At 41.5% G+C, this 24,908-nt stretch overlaps 5 protein-coding genes across 10 annotated transcripts in view; 3 read left to right on the forward strand and 2 right to left on the reverse strand.

Moving 5' to 3' along the window:
* Positions 1–4,378: 4,378 nt before the first annotated feature.
* Positions 4,379–11,751, forward strand: spi1b (Spi-1 proto-oncogene b). 4 transcript variants are annotated; one of them, XM_076998667.1, is made up of 6 exons: positions 4,379–4,752; positions 5,455–5,529; positions 5,632–5,710; positions 7,178–7,371; positions 9,740–9,911; positions 10,350–11,751. In XM_076998667.1, exons 1-6 carry the CDS (start codon positions 4,711–4,713, stop codon positions 10,661–10,663), a joined length of 876 nt encoding a protein of 291 aa, XP_076854782.1. In that variant the 5' UTR covers positions 4,379–4,710; the 3' UTR covers positions 10,664–11,751. The 4 variants fall into 4 exon arrangements, with proteins under 4 accessions (XP_076854782.1, XP_076854798.1, XP_076854790.1 ...); XM_076998675.1 differs by having other exon boundaries at positions 4,387–4,752; positions 9,743–9,911; XM_076998683.1 differs by lacking the exon at positions 5,455–5,529 and having other exon boundaries at positions 4,383–4,752.
* On the reverse strand, positions 11,643–16,109 carry LOC143509852 (uncharacterized protein HI_0077). Its single transcript, XM_076998653.1, has 12 exons — positions 15,743–16,109; positions 15,491–15,579; positions 15,180–15,298; positions 14,994–15,096; positions 14,805–14,902; positions 14,456–14,605; positions 13,981–14,148; positions 13,835–13,904; positions 13,641–13,719; positions 12,509–12,662; positions 12,151–12,255; positions 11,643–12,054 (listed from the first exon to the last, which is right to left on the reverse strand). The coding sequence occupies exons 1-12, from the start codon at positions 15,865–15,867 to the stop codon at positions 12,022–12,024; spliced, it is 1,293 nt and encodes a 430-aa protein (XP_076854768.1). The 5' UTR covers positions 15,868–16,109; the 3' UTR covers positions 11,643–12,021.
* Positions 16,093–19,000, forward strand: arl14ep (ADP-ribosylation factor-like 14 effector protein). Its single transcript, XM_076998705.1, has 5 exons — positions 16,093–16,445; positions 17,125–17,332; positions 17,527–17,655; positions 17,836–17,897; positions 18,034–19,000. Exons 1-5 carry the CDS (start codon positions 16,375–16,377, stop codon positions 18,260–18,262), a joined length of 699 nt encoding a protein of 232 aa, XP_076854820.1. The 5' UTR covers positions 16,093–16,374; the 3' UTR covers positions 18,263–19,000.
* A 485-nt stretch (positions 19,001–19,485) lies between these two features.
* Positions 19,486–21,724, reverse strand: fshb (follicle stimulating hormone subunit beta). Of its 2 annotated transcripts, XM_076998745.1 has the most exons (3): positions 20,956–21,724; positions 20,545–20,718; positions 19,486–19,812 (listed from the first exon to the last, which is right to left on the reverse strand). In XM_076998745.1, exons 2-3 carry the CDS (start codon positions 20,710–20,712, stop codon positions 19,585–19,587), a joined length of 396 nt encoding a protein of 131 aa, XP_076854860.1. In that variant the 5' UTR covers positions 20,713–20,718; positions 20,956–21,724; the 3' UTR covers positions 19,486–19,584. The 2 variants fall into 2 exon arrangements, with proteins under 2 accessions (XP_076854860.1, XP_076854851.1); XM_076998736.1 differs by lacking the exon at positions 20,956–21,724 and having other exon boundaries at positions 20,545–20,845.
* Positions 21,725–24,064: 2,340 nt separating this feature from the next.
* Positions 24,065–24,908, forward strand: part of kcna4 (potassium voltage-gated channel, shaker-related subfamily, member 4) — a 36,853-nt gene continuing 36,009 nt past the window's right edge. For both annotated transcript variants that reach the window (XM_076998715.1, XM_076998723.1), the window contains exon 1: positions 24,065–24,550. The gene's annotated coding sequence lies outside the window, so the exon portion shown is untranslated. The remainder of the gene's footprint in view (positions 24,551–24,908) is intronic.

A 24,908-nucleotide genomic window follows, 5' to 3' on the forward strand; every position in this document is an offset into this window, starting at 1 on the left:
AAAACGTACCAGCCAATAGTAGTCCTGTGATCAAAAACTAATCACTGACTAAGGGGGATCACACATATATTGCATGGCAACAGGCAGGCTATGAACTCTAACTGTAGCTTACACTACCAAGGTGTTTTTACTAAAGAGGGTGTAAAGTGTAAGTCACACATAAACCGATAAATAGGCCTACTCTATTTAAAACCACAGTTCCTTAGAGCTAAATCAGTTTTTGTTTTGGGATGAATGTGTTCGAATAAATCAACAAATAAGCATGGAGCACCTGACTTGCTGGTTTATGGTCAGGACTATACATGTTTAAGCAAGACGCGTGCCGTCTTCCCAGGGTTGCGCCATTCCTGCACCATCTAGCAGAGACCATGAAGCAAGAGGCACCCAACCTGCCTGCAAACTGATGAGGGGAGGTCGTGTGGGAGGCTTCGGCCACTACTGCTAAACATAGTTCTCGTCACTCAGTATATGCTAATGAAAGCTCCTTGTCATTGGCGGGGGTAAAATTGTGAGCTCGGCTTACAAAACTAATAAGAAAAGTTTGCTTATCGCCATGCAAATTGTAGTGCTGTGGTCCTCTTGTAAAAACAGGAGGAGGCAAACAGTGTGCTGAGGTAGCCATCGCATGCTTACAGTGTATTTATACTCGGGGGAAAGCGTGTCGTCACAGTCAGTACAGCTGTGCCTGCAACTGTCGCTTTGGCACTGTGTGGTTACTGTAGCACACAAACAGCTAGAACAGGACAACAGATGTTAAAACAATTAAAACCTTGATTGTGCGGTTCAATTAAACATTTTCTCTTCCGAAGAGTTGGCAGTGTTTCATCTTGTATAATGAATTATATTGTATATGTCCCAAAAGACCAAACAAATAACCAAACAAATAACCAGCCCATAAAGCAGAAGGCCAAACTCAAGTGTACAACTGCCTAAAGAAAATATTAACACTGTTTCTTATCTCACACACATGCATGTACATGTATAACTACCTACATATGGAAGCAATTTGTCAAGTCACTAAACTTTGCATTGACTTTGGAGATGTTTGCACTTTATATGTTCTGAGTCATAGCTGCCCCTGACTATAGGTTCCTCCAAGAACATGGCTGTGTCATGCTTTGTTTGTTTATAAAAAAGTGATTTTGCCTTTGAAGTATATTTGTGCTATTCTTCTGTGTAAGAGTGCATGTATGCAAGTGTGCAAGTACTTGTAAAGCCAGAGTCTGAGCATTTTAAAAAATCACCAGTACCACTTGCATTTGTTTGTGTCATTAAGTTTGCTTAGCATTCACCATTTTTACTGCACTCATCATATTTGCTTGACTCGTGATGCAAGTTGGATGCCGATATATACTTATCCATGCAAATTGAAAACTTCAGAAATCTTTATGCACAGATAGAGAGAGAGAGAGAGAAAGAGAGAAAGAGAGAGAGCGAGCGAGCGAGAGACAGTGAGAGACAGTGATAAAGACAGAGAGAGAGAGAAAGAGACAGCGTTAATAGAAATTCTCCTCTTATCTTCTCCTTTGACTAAAGTGCACATGGTCGCTCTCAAAAAATGGGACATGTTTTATGTTGGTTAGCATGTTTGCCTTTCAGCACTGGGATCTTGGGTTCAAGACCCTATCTGAGTGGGCTTCTCCATGTTCTCCCCGTGTCTGTGTGAGTTTCCTCCGGGATCTCCGGTTTCCTCCCACAGTCCAAAAACATGGAGGTTAGGTAAATTGGCAGTCACTGAGTGTGTGACTGTGTGTCTCTTCATGTTTAATAAAAAAAAAGAATTCATGTTTGTGCATGAATGTGTGTGTGTGTTTGTATGCCCAGTGGTGGATGGTGCTCTGTCCTGGGTCTGTCCTCTCTCCCCTTCCTGCACCCCATTCAGTCCCCCAGGGGGCTGTGGATTCCAGTAGAGAGTACGCTGTGCACAATTGCCTGCTGCTTCTCACTGGTGTGTGATTGGTCGTGTAAGACTTGTACCTGTGTTAAACTTTTAAAGTGACCTTGGGTATCTTGAAAGGTGCAATATAAACCTTCGTTCATTATGTGTCCACCGCTTTGTAAACAATCCTTAGTTGATGTGTGGCTGGAACGAGTGGCTCGTATGCAGAGAGGGGAACTAACCTAACGTCATTTTCAAAAGACTGTTTGTTCATTATCTGCTTGGCCTCTTTTATAACTAAGCTTACGAGTTTACATTAACGTGTTAGACCATTGTGAGTCAGTGAACGAGAGATTAAGAGAAGCCTGCCTTCATGTAGCATTTTCATTCAAACAAACCCTTAGCAAAAAGATAGTATATATATACAGACCATATACTTTAAGTGGACTAGAAAGTATACCAATTTAATACTTTTTTGGACTAAATTGGAACATTTCTAGTAAAAAAAAAAAAAAAAGTATACTCATAGTACATTTGAATAAACTTATTTTTGCTAAAGGAACCCAAAACCATTAAGGATGAGAGGAGCAAGCTAAGATTACATGACTTTCCTGAATAGCTCTAAAAGACTCCTCGCATTTTGAATGCATGTCCCCCCCTCTCTCCCCCCACCCCCACTCCCCCCCTCCCCCCACCCCTCTCTCCTCACCCCCCTTTGCCACACAAGTGAAACCAATTATTTTCAGCCATGGAAATCCAAAAATCTTTGAAATTGTAATTTCCAAAAACAAAACCCTCACACACTCTAAACTGCCCTTTATCACTAAACTATATTTACATGCTAAGTCATTCTAGGCGATGAATAAAATATAATTCATGCACTGATCACACACTATACTAGTTCTCAAAGTGTGTAACATTCTAAGGAGAATTTTAAAAATTCTGAAAAACATCTGAACTATTTGCTGATGGGACTTAGCAAAAATCTATTTGGTTTTAGGCTAGTATGTACAAAGTTTATGCTTTTACAGCCCCCTGAACACATTCAAAACTAGCTGATTTTGTCAGATTCTGGGACTGGTCCTTTAATGTGGATTAGAAAGTATTTTAAGAAACCCAATTGATTTAATGGAAAACACAATGAACTTGTTCAGAGCCACTTTGTATTATTTGTGTGTTACTTAGAATATAACTGAAGTGATTCCAAAAGGTAATATTTATATGTAACAAAATTAAAAAGAAATAGCCATAGATTAATAATTTCCTATCAGAGTTTCAAAAGAGAAAATGCCCAACAGGCCTTTGTTTTCAAAGTGCTTGAAGTCCCTGATTATTGGTTTAATTACTTTTCTCATTCCCTGGTAATTTCCACAGTGCTGAAGAATTGTAACGTGGCTTCCATGAAAGTTCTGTTGCTGATGACCTTATGTTTTGTGCTTAGAGCTGACACAGAGAAACTCTGTGTCAGTCTCTTTCTCTTTCCAACTTACAAGACTCTAAGAAAACATTCCTGATTATGACATGATTATCATTTCAAAATATACACTTTTAAAAAATGTGTTATTCCATAGATAAAGTTTAATTTAGCATAAGCAGGTCAGGCATTTACCTGGATTCTGCCAAAGATATATTATGAATTTCAAAAATATATTTTGAATCAGAGGCCTGACTGCACAAAACATATAAGAGACATATTAGTCTTTATAATAAACCTCATACTTGGCTTAGATTTCTATCTATGCTTTTTTGGTAGTACAGTGGCTTGAGTATCCAGGAAGTCAGGTCTCAGAAAAGACCCCCTACATTAAAATACATGTTATCTACTGTCCCTGCTTGCTTTGGTTAAACTGCACTAGAAGATTATAACCAGTATGAGATAAAGTCCGATTGGCCACTATCTATGTGATAGCTCTGCATCAGCAACTAGAAAAGGTCTTGGCTTCAAATTTTATTTTTGTCATGAAGCAAAAACTGACTTCGCTTTTTGGAAGTTTTCTTTAATTAAATATTACTGATACATCAAATAGTGCCCCAGTCTTCTGGGTAGATAAATGTAAACTATGCAGAAATATTTTGCCTGATGAAGACTATTGATAGTTTTTTTCCCCACTATAATGTTATTGTATTTATGCTAATTTAAATCCCACTGGCCTTAGTCATGCATAAATACATATATTTAATAAAAATAACTAATTAATTAAAAAATAGTTATTTTTAATATCTTTTTATTTCTTTTATACTGAATAAACAGAGCAATTCTTAATATATTGTGCCTTTCATGGTCAGATTGAGGGTTACATTGTGCAATGGTTTGCAAAATGGAAAAATTAGAGGAACCCTAAAGTCATCTAAAGTGGCACCAATTATTCCTTAATCCTGCGTTAAGTTTATGGAATTGCAGGCGGTACGGAGGAGGACAGGAAGAGCGGGGTCTGCTGAGTTGTCTCTGATTGGCTATTGGGGGAGGTGACACTCTGTGTCTGTTCTAACTGAGTAGTTATAATCCCCACCTGACATCACCCTGAAATCAGGAACCAGCAGCAGACACACACACAGCCAAAAATAAAGAAGTAACAAACAGAAAGCTCTATCCTTTTGTCACGGACGCCGTTAGGCTAAGTTGCCACTCGCAGTGTATCCAAGCTTGGTGTCTTTCTTGGGCCCTGGGAGATAGCTGTGTGGCCCCCACTGGATAAGGTGTGTGTGCGAGATCTTTGGTTTCATTTGGTAAGAGGAAATTTAGAGTTGTGCAATGGCTTGGGGACAGTTTTGAAAGCCATTGAGAAAGCGTTAGCAGAAAGAGCTAGGGTACGTGAAGCGGAGAAGACTCCATGTTGCCTTCATTCAGAATGGAGGGGTACATCATCCCACCTGTAAGTATTCTTCATCGTCGGCGTAAGTGTTTGTCTGTTATGTATATATGTTGGGTATGTGTGTGTACGTATGTCTGTATGATATCACATCACCACCAGGTAATATGGTAAAACTACAAAGACTCTAGGTTTTGCGGGTTCCTGATGATGGCCTTCCTCATCGAGGTGCATTAATTTTACAGTCATATTCCTGTAACATTTTACTTATTACCACTGAAAGATTCTTCAAAACAATTGCTATAGCAGTGGGAGTCTAATACTTTCTTCTGAACAGCATCGTCAAGATTGTATTTTGAGTCTTACTCCTAAATCTTCAGAAATGTGATACAGCTCTATAAGCCCTGTAAAAACTAAGTTCAAGAGCTTAAGCCTGACGAGGAGGTTTTCATGTAGAGAGATTTCACAATTATCTAAACGTACTGCAGAATTTAGATGCACTGACCTTAACATTTTTGCAGGTTTTCTGATACTACTTATTGTGTTACAAAATAGACTTGCTAAATTAAAATTTGATTTTGAATTATAGTAATAATATCACTGCACCAACTCTAAAGCATTATGAGCAAATTAATAAATCAGATATAATATATAATTGGGAATAGCATCAATTTAATCTACTAATAGCAATCAAACTTAATCTACTAGTTGAATTGTTCTCCAAAATTTATTGAATTACTGAAATATAATTTCTATGTGTAATAGAAAATAACCTGGACTGGCTGGATGTCACAAACACCATCTGAATTTAAAGATTACTGGGCACTTGTAAACAAAGATGTGAGGTTTTTCCTATACTGCATTCATAATATTGCATTGAACTTTGGGGTTGACCTCAGTTTTCATTCAAACTGCTCAAACCTCTGTCTTCACAATTCACAGCCAACAGAAGAGATGATCTATGAACCCGACATCTATCGACCTGAATATCCATACATCATTGAAGCAGATGCTCAAAGTGGTGAGATGCTGTCTTTTTGAACATTACTTTGTCCGTGCATCTGTACTGATGCATTCGTACTGGTGCACCTGTATCGGTCTACTCCACTACTGTGCTGCACTGTGGTCTAAGTTATTGCACATTACTCGAAACTGGGAAACTGTATGCCTTTGGAGATAAAGAGATAATGCTTTTTGTTTTTAAAATGACCCAAACTCTATCAAAATAGCCTAGTGCTTTAACACAGTTTGAGGCCCATATTTACATCTTAGTAGAACGAACTAACGGTTTGAAATCACACCCAGGGCAGGTGGGAATAAACTCGAGGGGGGCGTTAGAAAACTTAGCGGGTGGAACATGGCAAGTGACCCAGCACAAAGCAGGAAACAGATGCCTCTTTTTGACAGGCAAGAAAACTACAGACGTAGAACGACAAATATCCCCAAGGGTCCATCAACTAACAGTGCCCAACTAGTCTACAGAGTGATCAGAATGAGTAAATACTGAAGAGAAGCAGCATAGATGTGTAGGTATGACACAAGTGACAGGAAGAATAATGTGGCCCAGCTCAATGTGCAGTACATGGTCATAGGAACTCTGCTGCATCTGATTGGTGGAAATACTTGAGACTGATTTGGGCATCTCTGTTATGAGAGCTGTGTGAACATGTGTGATGTATATGTATATAGCCTCGTGCATTACTTTCTTTCCTCGAGTCTCAGATATGCTATTTTGCAGAAGGCAATAACCAATACATCAGTAATGTCATGGCAACTGATGGCACTTCTATTTGTACCAAGGCCTGCATGTTTGGGAAGTCTTATCATGAGACAGAAAGTTAAAGTCATTGAATTAACTAGAATTAATCGCTGAAAAGCAATATTGCTGAACATCAACATTAAATGTGACCGCATGTCTTACCTCCATGTTTGGGTCTGGCACAGCTACGGCACAATTACAGTACAACATAACCCTTACTGTTCAGCACTTTTATTGTGCTTTGTGTACGCATTAACTATTTCAACATTTCAGCATCCTGAATTGAAATCTATTATAAATAATGAACAAACATTCATAGGTTTATGTTTGTCAATTCAGTTATTCTTCACTGCTTATTTTAGTTTTGCTTCCATAGTCATGCAGTCTCAAACGTCTCGCTGACAAGGCTCAGTGTTCAGTGATTTTATACAGCAATTTATGTAAACAGAATTAAATCAGGAATACATGATTCCAGCTGTGGAAAAAAATTAAACAAAGGCAGAGACACTGCAGTACTGGGCCACTGGGCTATTCACAAACTGCTGACGGAAATGATGTGAACAGGAAACAGGAAAGTGTGATGCATGTAGTCCTTAGTGGTTTTGATGAAAAAAGAAAGTACATCTTTTTCACAATATAAAATGCATAACTGTATAAGCACATATGGTGTGTAGTACTGAAGGTGGCGTTCGTAAGTGGTTTTTGCTGACTCCAGACACTTGTGTCTAGACCATGCTTGGGAGTATAACCCACACCATGTCCACCCTGCCGACTTTGAGAATCTCACGGAGAGCCACTTCACGGAACTCCAGAGCGTACAGCAGGTCCACCCGTCCAGCGTCCACCGGCTCACCGACGTAGAGCCCGCCCACTTTTTTGACCCCAGCCTGCCCACATCCCACCTGGCTCTCGCCACTCCACAGGTGAGGCTTCTCCAACAACTTCCATCCTCAAAACCAAGGTCTCCAGAGCACACATGGACACCACATGTTGTTGTAGCACATCAACACACAGCCGGAAGCAGGATCAAGGGTGCGGCATGGAGCCTTAGTTGGTTAGATTCCCAGACCAGGTGGTAAGTGCATATGTGTATGTGCATGTGTGAGTTGACATACACTTTGTGGATGCACTGTGCTAACACAAGCTGATATTTTCACCCTGGAAGTTTGTAATTTGCATAACCTAATGTGTGGGAATTCGCCTTAAGGGAGTTTGATGCAGTCCAGTGCTCGTAGTGGCTTCACTGTGACTGACGTGGTTCGGTCGTTCATGCGTGTGGCTGGTGCGGAGGCCAGAGAGTGCATCTGTAGGCTGTTTCTCAACGCTGGCTCATCCTGACCAGTGCTCACCACTGTCACCACAGGAGCAGGCCTGCTCGCTCACCAACCGCCACTGGCCCCCCTCATTACACAAACACAACCGCTCCTTATTGTGACACACACAGATGTGCTCGGACACGCGCACAAGCACATGCTCAGGAGTGAACACATCACATGTCGTGCACACCACACGTGTGCTTACACTCGCACAAAAACCTGAGCATATGTCAATGACAAGTCAATTAATGCTATACATTGAAATGATTAGTTTTATATTTAAACTATTTTTGAGTTACCTTCATGATTCTATTCAATCATACTTGCCTCATAAATTATATGACTGCAAATTTTCACGATTTATCTCGTGATTGAATATGTTAATCTTATCAACAAGAACATGGCAGCAGAACACAAACAAATAAGGGATTTTTTTTGTGTGTGATTTTGCCAAACAGGAAACGTGAAATGCTCACGGCCAACTAACAGACAGAATGCAGAGCAGCTAGTGAAAGTGAGGTTGGGGACTAGAATGGGAACCTGCTTAGAGGGCGACTGTGATTGGATCCTCTGTTTGAGTGGACTGGGTGCTCTGGTCCTAACCACAGTACAGGCTATCGAAAAGAAGGCTTTTCCTCTCAGCAAAGCCATGGACCTGCTGCAGGAAAGGGAGGCTGATTTATTGTCTCTCATGTCACCGCTCCCGCACACGGCCGAGTCAGGCAGAAACAGCGCCCTGCTCTGAAAATAACATTCTTCTTTTGGTCTTATCTGATCTCTCAGCATTGTGGCTCAGAATATTGTCTGCAGCTGGACTATGGACCCTGTTCAGCCTATCTGTGTGAATTCAAAAAACTGTAAAGCACAAATTGAGCGAGAGTAGTGTCTATTTTTTTGCCCCGCATGTTTTTAATGGGTGCTGCATTGACGTAAATGGAGCAGAAAGGCGGGGGTAAAAACGTTCATGTGTGCTTAGGTTGTCACATGATGAAACATGTCACTGTGAAGTCCCACCTAGTGCTGAAACGTAGACGCCATTCCAGTTTGACAGCCACAGAGGCTGCTTAGCAACACCCAGGGGCCCAGTGTTTGGGGCACACTCTCAGACCTTAACTACAACAGCTCTGACTCCTACTACCACAACTCTGTGTCTTCTCTCGCACTCGCCAGACAGCAACGGGAGAGAGAGGGGGGGGGGGTGGTGGTCATGTATGTTATGGATGATAATCACATGGAACAGTGTCTGCTATCACATGCGATTGCCATGACATAAGCAGAAAATACAGTAATGTGACTGTCCTCAGCATCTGATGGCTTTGGTCACCATGGTTTAATGCTCTTTTTTTTTTACTCTTTTTTCTACCTCTCATGCTGATATTTCCCCCTGGAAACACACAGTAATTTTCCTAATTGAATATGTGGGACCTTAAGCTTGAGGGAGTTTTAGAAGTTCAAATAATCTTAATAAAAAGTTCTCACACATTCCAAATAGAAGCAATACCAGATAAGTTCTGCGGCAAAACAGTAAGACTGAAATAGTATTTAGAGAACACCATACTCTTCCTCAGTGGTCAACAGTGGTAAGAGAGAAACTTCCCCTTTTGCTGTTTAGTATGCCTAAGATGTCTTGAAATAATGGAGCCCAGCCACCTGTTGGCGGGGTAGTTTTTGTTTTTTGTGCCACACTGACTCAGACTCCTGTGAGGATGAGTCAAACGTCAAGTGGCATTACAATGAAGCATATTTGTGTGAGTAAGGAGGGTAACAATTGAATGACCCCTACCTTTATTCCAAGCCTCCTGTACCAAATGATCCCTGAATGACCACTAGCTAAATACCAAACCCCATTTTCCAAATGACCCCCGAATGACCCCTAACTATATACCAAACTCCACAACCCAAAAGGTTCTGATGCTTCGGCATTTCAGATCACTCCCTTCTCCCAGTAATAAAGTGCTGTTATTTGCCCTTCCAGCAGATGGCATACTTGCCCCGGCCATCTGTGTGCTACCCCCAGAGCGTGCAGCCATCACCCCTGATACGCAGCTCGGATGACGATGACCCCGGCAGCCGCAGCCCGCCGCTGGAGGTGTCCGACGAGGAGTGCATGAGAGACCACATCAGCTCCACCACGGGAGCAGAGCATGGTGAGGATCCTCGCTAAAACGGGTGGTGTGCAGAGAGAGCGGGAGGTGCAGGCTACGCTTGGACTGGGCCGTCCCCACGTCCTTTGATCTCTGCTGTGCCAACCAGCACATACAGAAAGACAATTGCAGGCTATTGCTTATGAATAAATTCCTCTTATGAATAATGATTGTCCGAAAAATACCATAGTACATGCATTAAGCACATATAATAAAAAATCAGCATTGCTTCCTCAAATACCGGTATCAGATTAACTGAATAAATAAAAAATAGCTTTCCCATAAATTTCCCTTTAGTTACATCAAAAATAATAATAAAAAAACAAGGAACAATGTGAAAGGCTACCTTTCTAATGAACAAGTTTACTTCAGGCTGAGGCCTGGCCAAACTTTCCCTCTGAAAAGACTCGGTTTGTTTTTCTATTCTTTCTTTTTGCCTAGGAAACAAGAAGAAGATTCGGCTGTATCAGTTCCTGCTGGACCTTCTGCGTAACGGGGACATGAAGGACAGCATCTGGTGGGTGGACAGAGAAAAGGGAACTTTTCAGTTCTCCTCCAAACACAAAGAGGCTCTGGCCCACCGCTGGGGGGTGCAGAAAGGCAACCGCAAAAAGATGACCTACCAGAAGATGGCCAGGGCACTGAGAAACTACGGCAAGACCGGAGAGGTCAAAAAGATCAAAAAGAAGCTCACATACCAGTTCAGTGGTGAGGTGCTGGGGAAGAACCACCTAGAGAGGAAGCTGTACATGTAAGAAGACAGTAAAGATAAAGAGACACGCTGAAGGAGAGACAGAAAGACATCATCAAACATCAAAGACTCTTGACAAGAACGGACGAGCTCTTTCTGTTTTAGAAAGCTCTGCTTGTCTCGTTTGGACTTGGAGCATTAGAAACTCTGGCTGACTGGTTTTTAGAGTTTACCTTTTTATACTATCCCTGCATTAATGAAATGAACTTTCAGCCTCAAGGTCTTGTGTCCATTTCAGCATTTGCCACAGAAAACGGTTACTGCGCACACTCATGGGGCAGAGACTTGACCTAAACACACTGTAATACTGATATTTTAATATAAGCATCAGGTGACAATGGAGTGGCTCCTGAGCAGGGGCAGTTGTTAACTTCTTTACCAAACATGGCGGGGGAGGGAGGGGAGGGGGGAAAAAATCACAAAAATACAAAAGCAGAAGTGAAAACAAATGACAAAGACTCACGCAGTATGGAAAATACGCCTGACTCGTCTGGCCAACACACACACACACACACACACACACACACACACACTGACTTTTAGTCTTTCTTTACTCTCTCATCGAGGGTTTTTTTTTTTTTCCAACAAACTCTTATTAAAATTAAACCCAATAGGGACAGTGATAAAGCTAAACACTGGCTTCATAGCTGTAATATATGATCAGCCTTTGGAGTTTTGGCTCTGTATGGAACAGCATTATAATGTCTGTAAGCTCTACTGCAGCAGTTAGTGACTTTCTAACTACATTCTGTTACTACTGAACTTCATCTTGACCAATTGGTCAAAGAGACACAAGAGGAATAAACATCTTAATCATGAGAGAGCGGATAAAAAATATAATTTGGGATGAAATTCTTGGCATCATGCCTACAATATGCAAAGAGGGTCTGTAACAGCATTGTCATGTAAACTGGAGGCAGCGTTGCATTTCATGCTTATTTGACTCACCAGCACCTCCAGCAGTACAATGACTTCACTGAAAGTAGCATTTTTCATAATCTTTATTTTGCTTGAACACAGAAACAGTATTTAATACATCATTTTATATATTTTGCATACAACCAATACAAAAAAGTAAAGATTTTTTGTTCATTTTGTGAAAGAAATAAGTGAATTTTCAAACATATCTGATCAATTTCACCTGAAAATTATGCATGCTTTTGTTGTTTAAAAATCCATGGTGATAAATTTTAGTTAACAACATCAAAAAGGTGTGTGTACATAAATGACCATTTCACAACAACAACCAGGCCTGAAACAAGTAACTCACGTCATGGTAACGGAAACCATGGCGGTGCGGGCAGAGTGAGTACACGGACAGGAGGGACGGGAGAAACTCGGTGTTGCGCTGGAAGTCTTCAGTCAGCTGGTGGGTTTAACCAGTGGCACATACCACTGCACACAGAAAAAAAAACCCCTGATGTAAATCAGACAAAGCCAAGTATCGAGTTGGCCTATAAGAACAGTGACAGACAGCAGTGAGGTAGATACCTCCTCAGTCATCCCTGCCGTCCTCCGGCCCTCCGTGTTGAAGGGGGGCTTCAAATAACCCTTGAAGTGCAACTTAACCAGGTCATGGAAAGTCATCAAACAATCCTGGAAAAACAGCACAGCAAACAATCAACCAAGCAGCCATGACCAGTCTACACTGTGGGGGAAAATCCCCTCACACTGTCTCGAGCTGAAGCTTAGCCGTGCAAAACACTTTTATTCATCCAGCATGCACGGCTGGAATGCAAATCGTGAATGCCACCGGTCCGACCGAGCAGGACTGCCGCCTCGACTGTAGTGAAGCGCAGGTGGGCAGTAACATGAGTGGGCCCCGTGGCTCTGTACAGGTGCGTCATACCCGGCCCTCGCTGGAGCAGATGTGAGTGAACCAGCGGAGACCTGTAGCCACGTGTGTGATCTCGTCCGTGTAGATGATCTCCAGGACCTTCACTGATGCCGTGTCGTCCTGGGCAGTAAAGCGGGACACGGTCTGAGGGTGTACGTCCAAGCCCCTTCAAAACAAACAAAACAAAAACAAACAAACAAGTAAACACTTGGTATAAAATCCTTTAAAAACACACATGCTCTCAAGTTGCACACACAACCTTCAGAGAACTACCAGTAAATTACTATGAAAATGAAAAGTGTATTTATTTATTGGTTCACCTGATGATAATTCAACTATAAGTCATTCCATTACAAATTAGATGTATGATTTCATACTGTAGCCCATCTGTTGTTGACACCCTCCATCCTGTTCATCAAGGGTCGGTGTCTGATCACAGGATGACTGCTGACCACATGTTGTTTGGGTCGCATCCATTCGTAATACAGCAGTTACGCTGGTATGGCAGGGGCGTATTGGAGGTGCTGAGTTAGTGCCACTGTGGAGGTTTTCTGGTGATGCTGCCCAGTAACTGCTAGACAGCTGCTGGGGTTTTTGCACGGTGTCATTATTCCTGCTGGGTTGGCAGTGGTCCACTACTCAGAACCGCCAGCCAACAACCATCCTGTGGTCCAAAACCGAACGCTGATGAAGGGCCAGTTGAAGGACAAATGACAGCAGACTGACTATAGTCTAATTATAATAATAATGGGAGTATAAATAATAATGGGATTGGTATATAAGCACTATAGCATATATGTAGGCAGCAGTATTGCTGGAAATTTTAAATATTCAGGACCAGCTTGTCTTGAATTGAATTACATTATCATTGCCTGAAACCATTTCCTAAGAATAAGTACTCCAAGTGCTAGAGTGTTCTGAGTAAGTACTCTGAGTGCTAGTGTGTTCTGAATAAGTACTCCGAGTGCTAGTGTGTTCTGAATAAGTACTCCGAGTGCTAGTGTGTTCTGAATAAGTACTCAGAGTGCTAGTGTGTTCTGAATAAGTACTCTGAATAAGTACTCCGAGTGCTAGTGTGTTCTGAATAAGTACTCAGAGTGCTAGTGTGTTCTGAATAAGTACTCCGAGTGCTAGTGTGCTGTACCTAGCCTCGTGGACCATGTGCACCACTGCCAGTCTAGCAAGCACGTCATGGGATGTTTCTGTCGCCGACTGCCACAGACCTGTGAAATAAATGTATAAAAAATAAATTTGGCTAAAATAAATAAATAAAAATACCAATGCAAGTACAATATCAGCTTCACTGTCCAAATAAGAGAACTCACATGAAATACATACCTTTATGTACCGGAAGGGCACCAAAATAACTACCAAGATCCTTTATCCTTTGTCCTAATAAATCATAATGCTGTTGAAAGAAAAAAATTATTAAAGAGCCTGATAATTATACATTATATTAGTTTCAATAAAGCCAAGAGACGAACCTTGGCCTCATCCCCAGCTACTTTAACAAAGTCACTGAAGAACTGGCGTGGTAGTGAGTCCCCAGAACTCAGTGTGACTGAAGAGAATCGTGCTATCATGTCCCATGATAGGTCAATGGCCCACTGCTCTATGTTGGCCAATGAATGAAGCAAAGCGATCCTGCTTGCCTGTGAATGAGAAAGCGAAACTTCATCAGGATTCTCAAGTTTTTTGGCCGAGTTCTGAAACATGAAGAGGTGGAGCTTAGTTTTCAGAGTCACAAATCTGCTTGCAGGGTGAAAAGCTAACAGTCAGCTCTTAATTTCTGAGTGTTTACAACCACAGGACAAAGTCAGTTTGTGAAGTGCTAGAGACCTGTGATAAACAGGATGCTAATAAACAGCTGGGCTAAATGTGTGTCCTTTAACAACGTTCAAAAGGAAGGTTTTGCCCTAATCCAACTACCCCAACCATGCTCCGTGAGGGCACATGTACCTGAGTGCCACCTTTGCCACGTTTAATTCTGCCCGGCTCCACCACAGTCAGCGCGTCTGTTCTGCTCGGCTGGGCCGGCGGAACGCACTCGCCAATCTCCGTTATTTTCCCAGTATCCCACCAAGCCTGCACTTGCTTGGTCAAAACTACCTGAGGTACAAAAGGACACTGAAGGATCTACACCACATAGTGAGACTGACTAGAGTGAAGCACTGAATGCTTTTATGTCTGGGGAAAATAACTGTATAAATATATATTGCATTAATGCATAATTTACATGCTTATTGCGGGTTTGCAGTCCTTTTTGGGGTATTCTAAAAAACAACAACTACTACTAATAAAAGCTAACCTTTTCCTGTGGGTCTGGAGTACCCAGGATTTTTGTCGCCCAATAGCAGAGTGTATTTTCCGAAGATGTTGACTTTATTTCCTGTGGTAATGAGGTGTCTAGGAGAAGTTTTCAAAGAAAAACTGGATAACGTGAATATACAGTGAAGCTTTATACCTAAACCTTCCTTCCCTTTATGTGATCACTTACCTGAGCTTGCTCCCTTCTTCTCTGGAATAGGGTAGAGTGTCAAGGTATTCTGAGTGTTTATAAATATCTTTCCATCCACTACTCTGACATCGTAGACTTGATTCTGTTTTCAGTGAACACACAATTAAAGCACAAAGCATACCATAAAAAGATCAGTACTGATAAATGGTGGGCTTTGCAGAATACCTGGAGACCTGTGGAAGAGGAGCCTGTCTCTAGACTAAAATCAAAACAGTGCCAGGGACATATCAATGCTAGCCTGCCATCTCCTAGGTCCTCGATGTCTCCTTGATCCAGTGGGCCCCCTGTCCAAACAAAGAAGATAAATAAACAAATGAAAATAAAAATGCAAATAAAAGAGCTACATCAAGGAAGCCTTATCATATCAAGGCATATCAACAGTGATTTCTTTGTAAAATCACATTGAATATGTGAGATATTTGAGACTATGTCAGTAGCATATATCCACCTCACTCCACCCACTACCCTCGACAAACCTTCATGCGGGCAAGATGAGTCCATAGCCCAGAACCGTCCGTCGTCCGTACGCACAAGAACGATGTGTTGTCCATCTTCTGAGTATAACCTTAAAAAGATTTTTCAGAGCATTCTGAGAATAAAATTAACAATATAGTATTTTCGTTTTCCCTGTCTTAAAATGAGGATGACAAAATGACAGATAGCAAAACTGACAACTTAGTTTTTAGCGAAACTGCATGGCTTTATTAGTGTTTTCAAGAACATCTTACTTCGTGCATGGTGTCTTGAATTTAAATGCGTCTCCAACACACTGCCAGTTTCTAGCCTTTACAACGTCTTTAAGGGCCTCAACTAAATCTTCCTCGAAACGATCCATTAAGAACTTCAAAAGCATCCCATCTCAAGACCCATAATTGTGATGTTAATAATATAAAACAAACGTAAATGAAACAGTCCAAGCATTTGTGTCTGAATTTCTCATATATTTTACTTCCGGTCGCATGTAGGAGCTTCTATTCCAAAATAAAAGTCAAGGTTTTCCCACTTGATTTTTTAAATGCTTGTATTTATGTTAGCCTGATGAATTATTGAAGGATAGAGGACCCAGTCATGGAGTCATCTCATGATGATTATTCTAAGCGGCTGAACATCTATACTAAATCATAATGTAGCTGCCAATGCAAACTCTTTAAAGTCTTTTAATATTATTTCCAGCCGCTAGAGGGCTTAGTACCCACTGTTTATAGAACACCGACCTTGTTTTGTCTGTTGATAGTGGGACATTTTGGTCCAATTATTTACTTATATTAAATATCTCCAAGGTAATTGGATGTGTAATTGGACCAGGTCACCTTCAGAACCATCTCTGTCTTGGAAATAACGGTATTGGATCCTTGGCATCATGCCTATTGCTTGCTCAGCGCTTGGATGCACAAATCGATTTGTTAAAGGCTCCGAGATCCGTTTTTACAGGTAAGGAATGTTTAAGAAATGTAGACTAATAGTAGTCTACAACATTCGTTTTTAGTGAAGGCTAGAGGAGGCTGTCTTTCAAAAAAAGCTCAACATAATCATGTAGCCCGCCATAGACTCTGGTAAACTTGATCTAATGTCGCAGTTTTATTACGTAGGAAGTTTTCTATTAGCGTTAGCCACGAGGTTCTCACAGATCCATGAGCTAGATCTCTTCTTTTTGCACACATAACAGGTATTGTAACAATAATCTTGTGGTGTTTTGTTGCTAATAGCAGCAAATATGTTTTGAAATCTACGAAATCCATAAGAGCTCAGTTTAGATTAAATGCATGGAAGTAAACATTGACGGCCAAATACAACCTCTCTTTTAGTAGTTTTTTTTGTAGTTTTTCTACTATTCTGGTTCGCCCAATGCGCTACAGTTCAGTAGATACGTGAACTGCTATTTAAAATACAATAGTAAAAAACACTAAATATGTTTTACAAATAAATTTGTTGACGCACTCTGTTTACGCCCACCGGTTTTACGGTTTTGGTTAAACAAATTCATATCATAGTCAACTTTCTGACTTTATTTACAAAACTAAATAAATAAATAAAAATATTCAATAATCTCCAATGGGTCGTCCTGAAAGAAATCATCTTTTAAAGCCTAACTTTTTTCTCCTTCCTGCAGATTCCCTATCAGTAAGCCCCAGTTGGCCGAGCAGTGGGTGCGAAGCCTGGGTAGGAAGAACTTTGTTCCGACCACCAACTCCTGCCTGTGCTCGGAGCACTTCCAGTCCGACTGCTTCCGTGATTACAATGGAAAACAGTTCCTGAGGGAAGATGCAGTCCCTACTATTTTCACGAGCTGGTCGAAGGCAGGGGGTGACGGTGCTAAGGTGCATGTGGGATCAGGCTAGAATAAAACATCCACACATCACTGTGTATCCTAACACAGTAGCGTCTTCTTTTATCATCATGCTGTTGGTCTTTATCAGGATGTATCACTTATTCTACACATCATTCACGATTATCTCTTGACTACATGCTGTGAGGATTATGCTGTAACAAAAACACTTACACTTCCATACAGATTGAATTACGCAAGAACCGAGGAGGATTAGTGGCAAAAGAAGAATCTAATCGCCCTGCTCCGGTTTCAGAGGGATCTAAGCAAGTCCCAAAGGAGAGGAGACAAACCACAAGAGAGACCAGCCTAAAGGTACCATGCTTTCAGCTCTCTTAAGTCAGCATGTGGAATAGCTTTGTTTGCTTACAGGGCTGTACCCTTTCATGTGTGTTATTTATACATTGCAAAATTTGAAGGAAATTCATATTCAATTCAACGAAGATAAAAATAGTATAATAATATAATCACGTTCTAAAAAAATTGCTTTTACAGGGAAGAACCATAAATGATGGCTACAAGAGACGTGGAGGCGCAAAACTCTCATCCAATGACAGGTATCACACTTGAATTAACATGTTCACATAGTCCATATTTTTTTTGCATTTAAAGGGCATGGACGTGGTGTTTTAAGCTGGTTCCTGCTACTGAGAAATGCATCCCAGTGATAGTGTGTGTCCTCTTGCTCTGCAGACAGAGCATGGCAGCTAAGAGCAAAGTGTATGATGGCCGCGGTCTCCTGATCTCATGCGGCCGGGACCTGTGCGACTGTCTGGACGTAGACTGCATGGGCTGCTTCTACCCGTGCCCTGACTGCGGCTCCCGCAAATGCGGCGTGGAGTGCCGCTGTGACCGCAAGTGGCTGTACGAGCAGGTGGAGGTGGAGGGCGGAGAGATCATCCGGAACAAGTACGCCGGCTGACGGAGAAGTGTGTGGACGGAGAAGTGTGTGAAGTGGGAGCTGACTAAGGCCCAGCTATGACGCTAAATGAAACAGTTCGCTCAAGAATGTAAATCTCGACATCCAAGTCACTTAGGCCATCAGTTTAATCATCTGGATCATATATCATTTTTTGTTTGTTTTGTTTTATTGTAGACTAAAAAGGTATGAAGTGACTGTAAAGGCCAAATGGTCATCAAGGGACACCACTGGGTTTTTTTCTTTTATTGCTTGGATCTGAGCCGAGTTTCCCAAAGGTGTCGTGAGACAAGGATTGTGGTAAGATGGTAGAGAGGAATCACTTTAATACTCTGCACCTAAATGAGATCGTAACACTATGATGCCATTGGGAGTCTGCTAATTCCTCATCGCTCTCTGACGGGTTGGTAATGCTTCGGATTAGGTCTTCCTAGCCTCGGTATTCTCCGGGCGAGAACGATTTCATTGACAGCTAGGAGATGATTATGCTTCTCCATGTCCTTCATACCTGATAGGCTGGCAGTTTGTATTCTTTGATGGCTCTTTTAATGTCCATTCGGATGTGCAGCAGTTCCTGTGTGGTAGGTGTTGTAAAGTTCAGGGGTTATGAAGCCCAGAACCACCAGGTGAACTTCAAAGCAGTCATGCCATTTGTTTTATATTGCTGCAGAATCATCAACAGCACATATTGTTTTTTCACTCTGAAATGTTTGTTCAATAAATGCTTTTGTTTCATAGGTATTACATTGTGTGTCTAATTGTATTTACATGTATATTGCTGCTGGTCGTTCAACTATATCACAGATACAGCATTTGAAATTCATATTGATTCATTGCTAATTTGATTATGCAAATCAAGCTTGGTTCATGGGCTCTGCTCTTTGGAGTAAATCCAGTATGTCAGTGGAGAGGAATTTCATAATTGGTCTCCAAAGAACAATTATAAGCTGTGGTAAACTCACACAGATTTCTCATGCAGTGCAAATTAATTTATGTGCATGCTCACCGGTCTGTATACATACATGTTTGTGTGTGTGTGTGTGTGTGTATTCTGGCTGGCAGCAGCTGGTGTGTTACAGAAACAAATAGGAAATGCAAATGCTGTGTATGAGCCGTTTTAATGAAGCTGGGTGTTTACATGCTTAGATAACGCCGAGCCATGGCCTCCACGATGAGCAGGGTCACACAGGCACAACGGTACCTGCAGAACATTCCAGAAACACAAGAGCAAAGAGGCTCGCATCCTGTTTGCCATCACGGGCTTGGAAAGGACACTCGCTCATTCAGATCGTTCCAGTTCGGCGCTCCCTAAGGCAGCCGGCGTCTCAGTAGTGCGGTAAGGCGTGGCAGCCGCTGTGATGGGCGCTGAGGGCACCGCAGTCGGTGCTGTCCGTGTCGCATTGGCTGCACTCACAGCTCAGGGCCACTGGGTAGGTGAAGGAGGCATCCAGGCCCGCCGGGCAGCCTGGCAGCTCCACCGTCTCGTACCTCCACTCCCGGAAGTTGCATGTGTTCTGGACGTACGGCGCCACGGGGCTACGGTACGCTCGCTCCTGCCGACGGAACAGTGGCACACGATGACATCATGAAGCAGTCAGAGGAGGGGGCTATATGTTCGTGTTCATTATTAGTTATGATATTTTGGATGCGTGTCTTTACTTGCATAAACCTCTAATTGGAGCTTGCGTTGTTTCTGACACATCTGGTGGTTTGCTTTGTCTTAACCCAGAGGCCACGACATTTATGATTTATTAGCTGAATAAGAGCCATGGGTGCTCAACTCTGGACCTGGAGATTGATCACCCAGCAGAGTTCAGCTCCAGTAAACCTGTGCCTCATATTTAGGGGCTATCAAAGACTTTGAAGAATTGGATTCGTGTTTTGTGGTTAGAGCACCTCTGCTCTAAAGCATTTTATATTTACAGGAAAAGTAAACTGCGTATAATTTCTCTTTCAGTAAATTTTCAGTAATGAAGGTGCCAGTTTTGTGAATGAATTTTACATTTGTCTTATGCTGTTATCCAGCGTGACTTACATATTTCATCAATAAGGCCCTCTGGGAATACAACCTATAAACCTGAGTGTTGCTAGCAGTTTGCTTTACATAGTCTACCAGGTGAGCTATAAGATCACATGTAAAATTTGTCTGTTTACTATTACGCTAACATAAAGCATTGAAATGACACCATGCTGTAGTACAATATAGTACCACTAGACCTCCAGTCCGAGTTTAGCTGTAGGTGTTGCAGTACAGTACAGTACAGTGTTAAGCCTATGGGATGTACCTGTGTTTGGCACAAGCCAGCGCAAGATGTGGTGCTGATGCTGATGCAGCTTCCACATTCCTCACTCTCCACGGTGATGGAGATGTTGGTGAGGTCACAGCAAGCCTTGCATTCTGACTCCGCCCCCACCAGCACAGGCAACAACATCACCAGGACAGTTATAAGCATCCTCGCCTGAGAATACATCACACTTCAGTACACCAACATATTCAGAAATTACTGTCCCTTAAACTGGTTTCTTAATCTTTCTAAATGTTTGCTGATAAAAGAACTGTTCATGTGAACTACCTGAAGCCCAGCTAGCTGCACCAGCAGATTTATATACTTTAATCCTCTAGAAAGAGGAAATAATGCAAGCAAAAAGCTCCACATTGAAGTGAGATCAAAACGCTGTGTTGAGGTTAAACTTACCTGCTGGAGATTCCTTCTGTCTTATTCCGTCTGAACTCCTTCCACATCTTACTTATACTCTCCTGTCACGCCAAACGCCCACCGCAGGTTCCAGGCTTATCTTCCAATCATATTCCATTTAGGTTGGGATGGTGGTCAGCTCCCATTTTGTGGAGGTGGACCTTAATCCCTAAATCCCTACAGCCTTGGCATTCAGTGTCTGGTCTGATAAATGTTTAGTCTGAATCAGATCGGCAGGTCTTCAAGGTCAAACCGAACGCCACAATGGACAGGCCCATCTGATCCACAGTTACAGTCTGCAAGATGGCGAACGCAGACAACACGATCGGGATGGATGCAAGAAACCTGTCTGATCTTAAAGATTTGTGTCCCTAGATGACGCAGTTCCATGCAGGTTAATTTCCCTGCTTGATTGTGTCCAAAAAGCTGTTTGAATTTCAGAGAGAGTGAACATGTGGAATAAGCTCTCATAAGAGGGGTCTGGTCAGTATATATTCTAAGTGTTAATTTCAAAGACTCCCAGACACGCTACACCACCAAACAGGCGCATCAAATAGCCACAGATTAACCTTCTGTCAGTTATGCCTTTTCCCCAGACCATAGTGAACGTCACTAATCATACTCCCTCCACTCAATTTCACAGTGAAATTATCAGATTCACATGGACATGCAGAACTGAATTGGCCCACAATCAGAAGTTTATTTCTAAATAAATTGTGAATAAGTAAAAACCAGTGAATTCACAAATTCTCCAGCAATTTTAAAACTTCCCCTAAGTCTGGTTTAAATATTACTTACATACTGGGTCGGAGCAGTGATTTAAACATGTACTACCGGCCTCATCAAGCCACAACATCCAAACAAAGATATTGAGTCAACTTTTGTCTGTGAAATATCTACTGATTGAAAACAACTTGATGGCCTGCACCAACCCTCAAACCTGCATTTTAACAAAACAAACAAGTGATAGAAAGCATTTGCAGTGAAGAGGCCAGCTCTGCCCACCCCGTCTCCAGGTGTCTGAATGAGTTCTTTGGGACAGGAAGTGATGAGAACAGGATGAGCCAGTTGTCTTGGCAGTCTAAAGGCTGTTTAAGGAAATAGTGCTCCAGATTTAGGGGTTTGGAGAAAGATCTCAAGATCAACTCTTCAAGAATAAGAATGAAGATGCTATGCTTACAATAGTATTAAGGACTCAGAGTTAGCAGGTTGCAATCTTTGCATTAAAAAAAATAAAAAATCTTTATTTATTGTTCACATGTATGCATGTATTGTATGGCTGTCCTTTGATCAATGCTGGGTTTTTGTTATCATTATTATCATTGTTGTTGTTGATATTATAATTATTATTTAGGCTATGGGATATTACTTCAGAACCTCAGAATGCTTGTGAGAAATAATATGACTAATATTGCCTTGCTAGTGGATTGCTGTGTTTGCCCCAACAATCATTAATATTGTATTGGTTTGTAATTATACTGGTTTTCATAGGTGATTGATATGTACTGGTTTTTAAAATGCTATTAGATATGTATATAAGGCAGACAAATATTTGTTTTCAGATTGTGAAGATTTCAGCTAGCTCTCGGTAACCAATGGTAACCTGTATATTTAGCCCGGATCGATGTTGTGAATCAGCTAGTAAAGCACTGCCCCCTGTGTTTCACTCAGCACACTGCATCTCTTACGGCCCACCACAGGCCTATTATGCCTAAATCCATCAGAAAATGTACTTTGCCAAGGCCAAACGTATATTTATTGCTACTTTGGAGCAAGGAATATCCTAAACTCATCTAAATGAACAGTGCTAAAATTATGTGTCTGAAACAGTGTGAGGTATTAAGGTATTAAACTTTCCTTGATCATAAAGGCAATGTTTTGTTTGTCCATTTACCCTAAACTTTATTAAGACTACTGCACTAGGCCTTTATTCCTAGGCCATGAAGTATGAAATACTGACAGAGTGAAGGAAAGATGATTCATTACTGTGAATAATAAAGAACTATTAGAATATAATTATCTTATCATTTGTATGCTGTGTGTGTAACGTGTGTGAATGTTTTGTATCTTAAATGGCGTGCTCGCTCTGGTAGTTTCAGCATTGTGCTCTCTGCACAGATGAGACAGTCCAATGGCATGCTGGGATAAGCTGCCTGTGACCAAAATATCATTATAATATCAAGACCTGCATATTTTAACGTACTCGTTATGAAACTTACTATGCTGAAATCTGGACAAATGAATACTGCCTTCAATATGACTTTTTTGAGATTTGCAACACATCAGCTCAACTTGATGGTTTTCCTAGACAGGTTTAATAGACAAAAATCTCTGCTGAGGGCCCATTATATAGACCCAGGAATAGACATATTGGCTTTTCGATGACACTCCCATTATCTACGTGGTATCATGGCACGTTTACAGACCACTTAGTTATAAACAAGACATAATCAATAATTTAGCACTTATTTAATCAATATACAATTCATCTTCTAGTGCTGCTTATAAAATGCATACAACTGTGTAATAGGCCAGCAGTATTGCTCTCAAATGTAGTTTTGCCCTATTTATTTATTAACAGTTTCTGCTCTGATAATAAAGGAATGTTCCATGCTACCAGAGAAGCATGTTCCTTTTGATTGATGATGACTATTTGTGTATACATTATGCATACGTCTTTAAATCCTTTTATTAAATCTTTATTAAATCATTTAACATATGCATTGGTTGGAAATGATCCAAAACGTTAGAAATAAACCTTAAATTATAAAAGCATATTAACACTGCATCAAGCACTGAATATTCAATTTTAATAAATAGTTATGTACTACCATAAACTTAATCATGTAAGCGACGTTTTTATGTAGATCCTCTGGCAGACCTATAGAACATTTCCATTTGCAGTTAGAGAGCTATAGACGAGACTATTCCCGGCTCAGGACTCCGGTGTCCGGTGGCTATGAATGGGATGTCAACAGATGCATGTGCTGATGTTCAAGTTTCGGATTGCAGCACGACGGCGAGAGCGCAGTGACCTGCAGTAGCCACTGGGGGATGATCAAGGTCTGTCGGCGCTGCGCAACGTGCCCGCCGCGCAGCTCCTCAGCAACACACGCACAATGGTAAACGGACGAGCGCGAGCGGCAGACAGATGCGGGGTGCGTTGACTTACCCGAGGCTATTTCACATGTCATCATTAAACTTTTATTCGTCGCGATTTCAGAGCTGCTCTTTTGATCTATCCAAGCCTGCTTGTGTCCACCGAATGGCAACACCTGCTTTTTCGGCGTGAGTGAGTCTTTGCTTCCTGCAGCGGTGCATGGTATTTTTGGGGAGGGGGAGATGTGCAGGTGGATGAGAGGTCCTGTTGAATCGAGACACCACGGCGAGACGCAGTCAGAAAGTGTCATGCCTCGAACGCAATAAAACTCGACTGCTAAGGTGACATGTTCTCCGGTTGGCTGCGTCGAGTGTTTTTTGGGATTCCCGGAGCAAGCGGGAATTTTTGGCAAACCTGGGATTTATATCCTCAGCTATCTCCAGCATATTGTGGTGGAGGTGGAAGCTGAGGAGACATTCTCTAGTCTTTTCTCATGTAAGTCGCCAGAATGAAAGAGAGGTGGGGTGCGTGAGTGAGCTTGGAGACATTGGAGCGTGCGTGCGAACGAGTGTTTTTATTTATTGCCTAGGGATTTCGCTCAGTAATATCAAGCGTTGTCTACTGTTGCCATATATATATATATATATATATATATATATATATATATATATATATATACATATATATATATATATATATATATATATATATATATATATATATATATATATATATATATATGGACACATTCATATTCATATGTGTGTATGTGTGTGTTATTTTGTTTTATTGTTGTTGTTGTTGCCTGTGGTAGTGGTGTTGGAGAGGTGGTGGTGTTGTTCAGAGCATTGTA

This window comes from Brachyhypopomus gauderio, chromosome 1 (assembly GCF_052324685.1).
Source record: "Brachyhypopomus gauderio isolate BG-103 chromosome 1, BGAUD_0.2, whole genome shotgun sequence".
Classification (NCBI taxonomy): domain Eukaryota; kingdom Metazoa; phylum Chordata; class Actinopteri; order Gymnotiformes; family Hypopomidae; genus Brachyhypopomus; species Brachyhypopomus gauderio.

What these genes read in the sequence shown, in the direction of transcription:
- spi1b (XM_076998667.1), top strand. Translation starts at nt 4,711, where the DNA reads ATGTTGCCTTCATTCAGAATGGAGGGGTACATCATCCCACCT. An exon ending in TGAAGCAGATGCTCAAAGTG is followed by an intron (nt 5,711 to 7,177) that starts GTGAGATGCTGT and finishes ACTTGTGTCTAG; the next exon opens with ACCATGCTTGGGAGTATAAC. An exon ending in TGGCTCTCGCCACTCCACAG is followed by an intron (nt 7,372 to 9,739) that starts GTGAGGCTTCTC and finishes TTGCCCTTCCAG; the next exon opens with CAGATGGCATACTTGCCCCG.
- LOC143509852 (XM_076998653.1), bottom strand. Translation starts at nt 15,867, where the DNA reads ATGCTTTTGAAGTTCTTAATGGATCGTTTCGAGGAAGATTTAGTTGAG. An exon ending in CTCATCTTGCCCGCATGAAG is followed by an intron (nt 15,299 to 15,490) that starts GTTTGTCGAGGG and finishes TTGTTTGGACAG; the next exon opens with GGGGCCCACTGGATCAAGGA. An exon ending in GTGGCAAAGGTGGCACTCAG is followed by an intron (nt 14,149 to 14,455) that starts GTACATGTGCCC and finishes TCTCATTCACAG; the next exon opens with GCAAGCAGGATCGCTTTGCT.
- arl14ep (XM_076998705.1), top strand. Translation starts at nt 16,375, where the DNA reads ATGCCTATTGCTTGCTCAGCGCTTGGATGCACAAATCGATTTGTTAAA. An exon ending in CAGGGGGTGACGGTGCTAAG is followed by an intron (nt 17,333 to 17,526) that starts GTGCATGTGGGA and finishes ACTTCCATACAG; the next exon opens with ATTGAATTACGCAAGAACCG. An exon ending in AAACTCTCATCCAATGACAG is followed by an intron (nt 17,898 to 18,033) that starts GTATCACACTTG and finishes CTTGCTCTGCAG; the next exon opens with ACAGAGCATGGCAGCTAAGA.
- fshb (XM_076998736.1), bottom strand. Translation starts at nt 20,730, where the DNA reads ATGTATTCTCAGGCGAGGATGCTTATAACTGTCCTGGTGATGTTGTTG. An exon ending in CTGGCTTGTGCCAAACACAG is followed by an intron (nt 19,813 to 20,544) that starts GTACATCCCATA and finishes TTCCGTCGGCAG; the next exon opens with GAGCGAGCGTACCGTAGCCC.